The sequence below is a fragment of the Cervus canadensis genome, chromosome 24 (assembly GCF_019320065.1).
Source record: "Cervus canadensis isolate Bull #8, Minnesota chromosome 24, ASM1932006v1, whole genome shotgun sequence".
Classification (NCBI taxonomy): Eukaryota; Metazoa; Chordata; class Mammalia; order Artiodactyla; family Cervidae; genus Cervus; species Cervus canadensis.
Genome location: NC_057409.1, coordinates 19715908 through 19726587, shown reverse-complemented (window position 1 = coordinate 19726587; position 10680 = coordinate 19715908). Strand labels below are relative to the sequence as shown.

At 37.8% G+C, this 10680-nt stretch overlaps 1 protein-coding gene across 1 annotated transcript in view; it reads left to right on the top strand.

The window, feature by feature from the left end:
- The window catches only part of COL4A3 (collagen type IV alpha 3 chain), a 161038-nt gene extending 151876 nt beyond the window's left edge, over positions 1-9162 (top strand). The window contains exons 46-53 of the mRNA XM_043444777.1: positions 2207-2278; positions 2368-2493; positions 3564-3662; positions 5528-5740; positions 6667-6844; positions 6972-7086; positions 8032-8204; positions 9037-9162. Coding sequence (XP_043300712.1) covers positions 2207-2278; positions 2368-2493; positions 3564-3662; positions 5528-5740; positions 6667-6844; positions 6972-7086; positions 8032-8204; positions 9037-9121 — 1061 coding nt within the window. The 3' untranslated portion in view covers positions 9122-9162. The remainder of the gene's footprint in view (positions 1-2206; positions 2279-2367; positions 2494-3563; positions 3663-5527; positions 5741-6666; positions 6845-6971; positions 7087-8031; positions 8205-9036) is intronic.
- The last annotated feature ends 1518 nt before the right edge of the window (positions 9163-10680 follow it).

Below are 10680 nucleotides of genomic sequence, written 5' to 3'. Positions count from 1 at the left end.
GGGATGGGGAATACATGTAAATCCATGGCTAATTCATGTCAATGTATGACAAAAACCACTACAATATTGTAAAGTAATTAGCCTCCAACTAATAAAAATAAATGAAAAAAAATTAAACCATATCTTAAGGATGGAAACTAGAAAAGCTTAAAACAGAAATAGTTTGAAGTGGTGACCTTTGAGTGTACTGATGTGTGTTGGGCTAGAGAATGGGGAACTACATCAATAGCAGCAGTGTTGCTTTGAATGATTTATTTTACTTTGTGCCTGTGTGATAATTTTAAAAAGATAAAAATCTAAAAGAATATTCACAAACTGATCATGGGGAAGTGTAAGTAAATTTTTATATGCATATTTAAGTGTTTGGTTTTTTATGGGGCACATATATTATGTTTTTTAATCAGGGAAATATAATTTGGAGTTTTAAGTTTAAAACATTCATACACATAAAATTTAAACTTCATGTGTTCAGAAAATCCCCCATAATGGTAGTATGACCTCAAATGACATTTTAAATATTGGATGTGTTGTCTTAGCAGGTTGAATCCACTGGGATTGTTTTGTGTGTGCAGGGAATTGATGATCATATTATAAATAGATGCTAAATTAGTATTAACCAAAGTGAACAAAAGCACATTTCTATGAAAGACACTTTTTCAGTTCTGAGGGAGGACAAGGTGGAGGTCAAAGATAGCCTTTTCAGTTTTTCAATCACTGGCTCTTCAAAGAGCAAAATAACTAAGGAGAAACCAAAGCAAGAGATTCTGAGAAATCTCACTAGCTGCTGGGTGGGTGAACACTGGCAGGCAGCCTGGAGAGGATGTGGACCATTTGTCACTCTTCCAAGTCTCAGAACAGGAACAGCTAAGACTTGAAAAATTATAGAAATGCTATACCAAAGAAAGAAATATTCTGGTGAAATATTTAGATGTAGATCGAGGGCATATGTGCGTGCATGCTAGGTTGCTTCAGTCATGTCCGACTCTTTGCGACCCCATGGACTGTAACCCACCAAGCTCTTCTGTCCATGGGATTCTCCAGGTAAGAATACTGGAGTGAGTGGCCATTTCCTCCTCCAGGGGATCTCCCCGACCCGGGGATCAAACCCATGTCTCTTATGTCTCCTGCATTGGCAGTTGGGTTCTTTACCAGTGGCGTAACCTGCGAAGCCAAGGAAGATTCATAAAATAAGAAGTATTAACCAGTTCTTTTGAAATATGTTCCATGAAACACATTCAGTTATTCTCTTAGATGTCAGAATAAGACTGTCCATCATCTGACACCACTAATGAGTTTGAATTCTTTATTTGGAAATTTTTATTCCCCAAAAGATTAGGCATCTTCTGGTAGATATAAGCAAATATTAACGTATCCTCAAGTTCTGATATCAAGTGGATAATTTATAGTGTGATTGCCAGTTAACTTTTGATAATATAATTGTTTTATTACATTTCTGCTATGAATATCATATTTAGTATTAAGTTCTAAGTAATTAGATGTTATAGCAACCCACTCCAGTATTCTTGCCTGGAAAATCTCATGGACAGAGGAGCCTGGTGGGCTACAGTCCATGGGGTCGCAGGCAGTCAAACATAACTTAGGGACTAAACAGCAACAATGTAGATATGATATGTACATTTTGTCAAGATTTTTAAAAAGAGTGTTTCTCCAAACCAATGTTTCTTGGTAACTTTTTATTCATGTCAAAGACTGAGAGAGAAACCTTACCACTTTGATAGTTTTAATCAAACAAGATATTCCATATGAGCTCATGAGAGTTCCTAATATAACTAACTTTGGGCTATTAGTAAAGCCAGAGTAAGAAGCCAAGAAAGTAGATAACTATGACAACCAATATAACTCACTAGGAAGTGCTAAAATAAGATTTAATGTCACTTCATATTTTACCTTAAATATTAAATTGGTTTCTGAACTTAAAAAGTAAGAACTCTTCCCCTTCAATGCTAAGATACTAGTACTTAATGCGTACTTCTAGAATACATTTTTAATAAACACTACGCATGACCAGTTGGGTCCAAATAAAATGCTACAACCCACATGAATATAACTAAGTCGCAGTCCTTGTCATGCAGCTCACAACCTCCAGTCAGCAATCCCAGAATCTCCCCTTAGAGACAGTAATCAATCTGAAGAGCTAGGAAACCCATTGTTCTATGTGGAATGACATTGCCTTTTTTTTTTTAAGGGGAGAAGGGTAATTCAGGATTTCCAGGACCACCTGGACCTCCAGGGCAAATTGGGCCAAAAGGACCACCTGGTAAGTATATTATTTCCTTCATATTGCTCTCAGTGAAGAAAGAGTAGCTCATAAGGAAAGCCATCATCCTCTTCTGTTCATGCCAATAGGTGTACGTGGAGAGCCTGGCACAGTGAAAATCATCTCCCTTCCAGGAAGCCCAGGCCCACCTGGTTCTGCTGGAGAACCAGGGATGCAAGGAGAACCCGGGCCCCCGGGACCACCAGGAGATCCAGGTGTGGGATCACTAGGAAGTCGTTGAACCAAACTTCTTGTAAAGAGATTTGGAAACAAACAGTACAACTTCACAGAAAATGTTATACATTATAGTGTTTTTAATAATCAGCTTTCAGTCATTTTAGTTCAGTCGCTCAGTCATATCTGACTCTTTGCAACCCCATGGATTGCAGCACGCCAGGCCTCCCTGTCCATCACCAACTCCTGGAGTTTACTCAAACTCATGTCCAATGAGTCAGTGATGCCTATCAACCATCTCATCCTCTGTCATCCCCTTCTTCTCCTGCCTTTAATCTTTCCCAGCATCAGGGTCTTTTCAAATGAGTCAGCTCTTTGCATCAGGTGGCCAAAAGACTGAGCTTATTTTACTCTAGACCAGCAAATCAAAGACCTTTTGACCCTATTGACAACTGGTGTTTATAGTATAAAGTTGAGCAAATACACTATAGGGCACTCAGGATTGTTTTTTATTAAGGTAAAAGTATGAAGGCTTCTCTGAAAACTGCCAGTCTTAGAGCTATTTCTAAATGATTGCCTGAATAAACCCGAGTTCTATGTAAAATATTTATACCTTTCCAACACTTTGCACAGCCCTTGGAAAATTAGTAAATGCAAATGTACTTACTACTATGAAATCTTTTAAAATTATTGGTGCATGGAAATTGAACCAACCCCTTTCTATTGGCCTAGCATATTGTAATAGACCTCTGGATGGAATTGTGTTCTAGGTTCACCTGAATCACCTGAGAGATGAGAGATTTTATTACTTTGATCATACAAGGGCATAGTGAATTCTGGAGTAGCATTAATCTAAATGGTAGCACAGTATTAAAATGCTGTATTTCATATACCCCTAGTTCATTCTTTAGTCTTTTTTCTCTCCCTTGGGAAGTAGATTGTAGCATATTGGATAACCAGTTGTCCCAGTCTGCCCAGGGATGAGGGTCTCTTCTATTTGCAGGACTTCTATTATTGACACTGGGGAAGTCTTGGCTAAAATGGGATGGTTGGCCACCTTGCCTTTTATCCTATGTGAACCATTCAATACAATGTTGGTTTTTTGCTTTAGGACCCTGTGGGCCAAAAGGTAAACCAGGGGAGGATGGTCCACCAGGACCTCCTGGACCAACTGGAGAAAAAGGCAACAAAGGTTCTAAAGGAGAGCAAGGTAAAACAAAACAAAACAGCTGACTGCTCTTCTTCACTGAGGGAGAGCTATTCTCTGTATATAGAGAGAAAGGAGACTTGTTTGAACTTATGAGAACTCTAAATATTTCAGTGTGTGCTGTGCAGAGAAGACTAAGCCAGGGGCAAAACATTCTTTTTGAAATAGACAATCAAGAGTTATTGGAATATACCATTATTCCTATATCTTAACTGGGCAAATGTACTCCTGATTTTTAACCTGCAGGCTCATAGACTCATAGACCTAATGAAACACCAATTCTATTTTCAGAAAAGCTGATACTATGTACTTAGTTAATAACATCTACCTCTAAGCATGGCACCTAATTTTTGATACCTACTGTAGAAAGTGATGATCTACTTATTTAAGATTAAGGTTTAAAGACTTCAATTAAGAATGGGTTTTACTTATTGGCCTGTTGATACACATGCATCTTATGAGATAAGAGCATGGCAGAGTTAATAAAGCACATAGATTGATATAGACTTTGCAAACTATCATACTTATATAAATTTTGCTATTGTAAAGTCAAAATCACCTTATAAATTCTCTTCAGTTTAATTTTTACTATTAAGCTAATTTACAACAGAAATATATGAACTGCACATGTTTTTTCAAAGAAAAGAAAAAGAGTGGCAACTAAGGCATAGTTGGAAAAATATTACTTTGGTATGAACAGAAGAGCAACTTAGTATCATTATTCAGGAAAGCCATCTTCTAACTATCCCCTTGAATACAATTCAACAACTCATGTGTGTGTCCTGAAAAGGGGCCTCTTTTAAGTACTTCAGGCTGAACATAAGCTTATATGTGTCAATTTGATATGCCTGAATCAAAGTCTACCTTCTGCAAAAGTTTCAAAACACCCTTCTAGAAAATATCTAAATGTCCAAATCTTATTTTTTAGGATTGAATCTTTGTTAAAGTAAGAAAAAATTCTAAATGTGATTTCCCAATTCATTGACATATGCCCAGATCTACTATGACACAACTGTATAAAGATTAGAGATTTGTCTTTAAAAATTCAAATATAATGCTAGCTAATAATAATAATGGCACAATTGCTCATGATTTAGTACTGTCCTGACTGCACTTTAAGACACTATTAATCATTTGACTTTCACCAAAGTATGTTTTTCAAAGTGGTAAAAACAAAACTTTTAATAATAATTATATGAATTTAAAAACTTTACTGGCCACATCTGGCTTTCAAAATTGGGCCATAGCAAGATTAAGGATACTACAACACAAACTGTGTTGAGAATTACTAGCAAGTAGACAGAGATGGTCTTGATGCCGGGCACCAAAGGACAACATAGAGATGAAGAGCTGATCTCAAAAAACTCATCATCAGATATACACAAATATTTATAACAAGAGGCATCTGTAATAAAATAGTCAACATTTAAGAAAGTTCTTTGGCCATTTTATAAACCATACTTCTTTAGGACTCCTTTCTGTAGTTGAGGCTTAATGCTGCTGCTGCTGCTAAGTCGCTTCAGTCGTGTCCGGCTCTGTGTGACCCCATAGACGGCAGCCCACCAGGCTCCCCCGTCCCTGGGATTCTCCTGGCAAGAACACTGGAGTGGGTTGCCATTTCCTTCTCCAATGCATGAAAGTGCAATGTGAAAGTAAAGTCGCTTAGTCGTGTCCGACTCTTAGCGACCCCATGGACCGCAGCCTACCAGGCTCCTCTGTCCATGGGATTTTCCAGGCAAGAGTACTGGAATGGCTTGCCATTGCCTTCTCTGTGACGCTTAATAAGTATATGTAAATATTTGAATTAGTATTTTGGATAACCAAGTTTGAGGTATTGTGTTGCCACATGTATAGTGTGTTTTTTAAAGGACCACCTGGATCCGATGGCCTGCCGGGCTTGAAGGGGAGGCCTGGCGACACTGGACCACCAGCAGCAGGGACAGTGATGAGGGGCTTTGTCTTCACCCGGCACAGCCAGACCACAGCGATCCCCTCCTGTCCAGAAGGGACAGAGCCACTCTACAGTGGATTTTCTCTTCTCTTTGTACAAGGAAATGAACAATCCCATGGACAAGACCTGGGTAATGCCCCCTGTTTAATTTCTATCTACTTCGTTCCACATACAGACAATACATTTTTATGGCATGGGGTACTTCCCTCTGAAGTTAGGTGTAAACAATCCAAATATCTTTAGCACTTTTGTTTTTATTTTTTGTTTTTTAATTTTTACAATGTTGTGTTGGTTTCTGCCATACAACAATGTGAAGCAGCCATAATTATACGTCCCATCTCCTGCCTCCTTCCCCTCTCCCCATCCCATCTTTCCAGGTCATCACAGAGCGCTGCTCCACAGCAATTTCTCACCAGCTATCCATCTTACACCTGATAGTATATATCTGTATTGATGCTACTTTCTCCATCCATCCCACTCTCTCCCTTCCCTACTGTATCCACAAGTCTCTACATCTGTGTCTCCATTCCTTCCCTGCAAATAAGTTCATCAATACTTTTTAAAGAGAGTAAATAAGACATTGGCCTCATGTCTAATATTCATTCTGGATTGTAAGCTCTAGAAGGAGCCAATCTAGTTGGTCTTATTTAAAAAAAAACAATTTTCACTTAAATAACCTGTCTGCTATTCAGGCTTAAAAGTAAAATCTTTTCCAAAGCTTGGCCTGGTTATTGGCCATCGTATACATATGAAGAACTGGGGATACTTTGAGGCAAAGACATTTTCTCAATGACCTCTGCTAGTCCTCAAGTTCTAGATAATTAGAAAGGGCCCCAGAAAGTGTTAAAGGTGGAAGAAGGAAGATTTATGTCCCTATTGGATCTTTAATTCCTATCAGTATTAAAACTTTTCAATCACACATTTTGCAAATAGCTCTTTTGTGTCGTGTTTCTCCAGTTTTTGCCACACGTTATGTTTTAATTAGCTTCTATCTAGTAATGATAATCAAAATATTGGAATTCACTGAAAGTGATACCCAGTCTGATGTTTTATTAGGAACACTTGGCAGCTGCCTGCAGCGATTTACCACAATGCCATTCTTATTCTGCAATATCAACGATGTATGTAATTTCGCATCTCGAAATGATTATTCATACTGGCTGTCAACACCAGCAATGATACCAATGGACATGGCTCCAATTACTGGCAGGGCCCTGGAGCCTTATATTAGCAGGTAAAATCCCAGTCCCTTAGTTTCACGATGGCAACAGGTGAATCACTTCCTTTGCCACAGAATGTAAGGCAGCACACCGTGGTGCAGAAAGTGGTGATGCACCCGTATTTTTTGTTTCATGTTACAGATGCACAGTCTGTGAAGGTCCTGCAATTGCCATAGCTGTTCACAGCCAAACCACTGATATCCCCCCCTGTCCTGCTGGCTGGATTTCTCTCTGGAAAGGCTTTTCTTTCATCATGGTAAGGAGAAAAGGAACAGTACATTCATAGTAAACATTATCCATGGAATCTGACATTGGGCTGGGTGAGATGTGGTCTATTGTTAGACATCAGCATGCACAATCTGCTGTGAATATTTGCTTGAAAATCTGCAAATATGCTTTAAGTTTGTTTGTTTTTGTAAATAATGGAGCATTTTAAAAAACAGACTTCTCAGAAAGAGATTACCCACATATTCTAAGTAAGGCCCTTTGAAGTTCCTTATGAAGATGGGAACTAAAAGAGAAATAGCCTTTTAAAGAAAAATTCTCCAGATGCAAGTACTAAATGAAGAAATCTATGGATTGACATTTGTGATTTTGATACCTGCACAGATGTGGTTGGTGATTATTCATATTTTGTGTAACATCATTCATGATACTTTATTCTCCCTTCTCTACACAATCACTAATTCAACAAATATTTATTGAATGCCTACTCTGTGCTATGACCATTCTAGGCACTAGGATACCAGCAGTGAACCAAAGTTCCCGCTCTCATGGAGCTTCTTTCATAGTGGTAGAGATATAAGTGAGAAGACAACATAACAACGGTAGTATGTAGCGAGTTCAGATGGTGAGCAGTCCTATGGAGAAAATAAAGCAAGATAAGAGGAGAGACTTGATAGGGATAAGGTCAAGGAAAGCTTAGTGGAGCAGGCCCCTGAATGACAAAAAAAGAACAAGTCAGACCTGGGGGGCAGAAAGCATTCTAGGCAAAATAAACAGCTTTTAGATTATTTTTGATGACTATCCTTCAACTTGGAAGGTACCTGGAATGTTATAGTAAATTTGGGTAAATAAGCACAAGAAGTTCGATGCATGCTTTTTTTTTTTTTTTGTCTTCTATTAAGAAAAAAAAAATTAGAGCATTGAAAGTGTGAGCACTATGCACAGAATTCTTATTTGGATCCTTTTCTTGTGACAGTTCACAAGTGCTGGTTCGGAGGGTGCTGGGCAAGCCCTCGCATCCCCCGGCTCCTGCCTGGAAGAATTCCGAGCCAGTCCATTTATAGAATGTCATGGAAGAGGAACATGCAACTACTATTCAAATTCCTACAGTTTCTGGTTGGCTTCATTAGACCCCAAAAGAATGTTCAGGTAACTATTCAAAGTTAAGTTTAATCTGATGACTCAACTGTGTAACTATTCAAAGGTTGCCTGTGTTAGATTTTCATTCCCTGTGTGCTGATGTACTCACATTAAAAAAAAAATCTCCCTGTGCCAATAAAATCCTGTTTAGCTTGGCACTCCCAGTGTACAAGTGGTCTAGAGTCAACAAGTAGCCCTGGTTTGTGCTACTTTACCAAAAAAGACCAAAAAATATGACTTTTGTCATTGTTAAAAATATTTAATATTGATATATGAATTTACAGACTACTGAATAAACTACTAAAATGAAAGTGTTAGTTGATCAGTCATGTCTGACTCTTTGCGACTCCATGGACTGTAGCCCACGGACTGTGGCTCCTCTGTCCATGGAATTTTCCAGGCAAGAATACAGGAGTAGGTTGCTATTTCCTCCTCCAGTGGATCTTCCCAACGCAGGGACTGAACCTGGGTCTCTTACATTGCAGGCAGATTCCTTACTGTCTGAGCCACCAGTGGGCTCAAAAAAAAAAAAAAAAAAACTATTAAATGATCTACTGATTTTAATTTATCATGTTGGAAGACTTTTAAGTATTACAGAGAATTAAAAGGGTAGGAGTATTTTTTCAGAAAAAAAAATCTGTAAGTTTGCATTTATAAGTTACTGCTAAATACAACTAAAATGATAAAGTGTTGACACATGTATCTTTTCAGAAACATACCTCCCTGAAATAAAGTTTAAGTGAGCTACCATATTTATTAACAAAACTCAGACCCAGGAAGTTTTTCCCTTTTATCTATAAATTGATGAGATTTTTGGTGTTCTTTTTGCTTTTGATTTCAGAAAACCCATTCCATCAACTGTGAAAGCTGGGGAGTTAGAAAACATAATAAGTCGCTGTCAAGTGTGCATGAAGAGGAGACCATGAAGAAATAAAGAAAAAATAAAACTGTTACTTTTCATCCTAAATAACCAAGTAATATTGCAGAACATGCACTTATTTAAGTATCTTTCTCTCTTGGAACACCAGTACAAAGTTTCTATTTGTTTCCCCACATAACAAAGCCTTCTTTTAAGTTGGTTCTGTGATACTGGTCTATAAATCTGTACTGTGTCCAAGTTCCCTAATGCAAAGCACTAAGCTTTTCACAAAGTATCACCAAAATCTTGTATTTCACTTTTATCCCATGCACTAAGTAAATGGTGATTGTATAAAGTTTGATACTACAAGTGAAGAGCTATTTGGTCCACTGGATTCCCAGGATTCACCCCCTTTCTATTCCAATCTTGGAGACTCAGGGAGGCTAATTCTGTTTTAGATTGCCTGATCACCTGATTCCCAAAGCTTTAGATCCTGGGTAGGGAAGGGGATGAAATGGGATATTAGAGCATCATGAATAAACTGGACTTTCAAACCTGGTGAGTAATCTAAGACCTAAGGAAACCAGAATTGAATTGAGGTTCATGGATTGTCTAGTGCTTTTTCAAACACACCCAAGACTAAGGCCAGAAGGGGGTTGCCCTGAACGGAATAATAATAGCCTTGGAAATACTGTATGGTTTTGGTTTACATTTTTTAAAAGACATTTTTGTTTGTCCATTGAATTCATTTTACTACAGCAATATAGCTTGCTTATATTCAAATAGATATAATTTTTGCCCTTATAAATTAACTACATCCACACAAATAACAGATTCCTTGATGTGCACTTTATCCCCATCCCTATAAATGTTGGTGCATACCTTATAAACTAGCAGGTCAGCAACCCATGGAATAACTGAAGGCATTTGTTGGCTAATCAGGCTCAAAATATTTTTCATTTGCTCTAAATATTCCATTTAACCTGGGTGTTCAGAGATGTATTCCCTTGTTAACTACATAATTCTTCCTTTGTTAAAGACATGTTTTTGATATTACATATTCTTATAAACCATTTGAAGAGTCCACTGTGTAAAAATTTTGATGTACAAATTGTATAGTTTGGTGGTTGTATGTCTTAAAACTTGCTTTTCAGTGTGTTGATAACATTCCCAAGTTTACCTAATTCAATTTAAGATTTTATTCAACACCAAGTCATATCCCAGGCGCTGCACTAAATTATAGACTCTAAGAGGATGAAAAGAGACTTGTTTCTGATCCAATATCTCAGAGAAGGTAACTTACTGTTTCTGTTAAGAATTCTACTTGTCTAAGTTGTTTTTCCTCCTTTTTTCTCTTTGTTCTTATATTTCATCAGAATAATTCACCAGGCCTCAATAAAGGTTCAAAAATAATATTTATGCCCAGGGAAAGCCCAGGACATCTAGCTTCTCCTAGGCATTACAGAAGCCAAGGTCTGAAAATGTTAAGAAAATGAAAATCTACAAAACCTTAAAGACCATTTATACTTGATAGTAGCACTATTTGATGAATCTCAGAGACCAGATGTCCAGAGATAAAGCTCTGCAGGTTCTTCTTAATCCACCGAGGTGGAGTTGGTGGTGCTG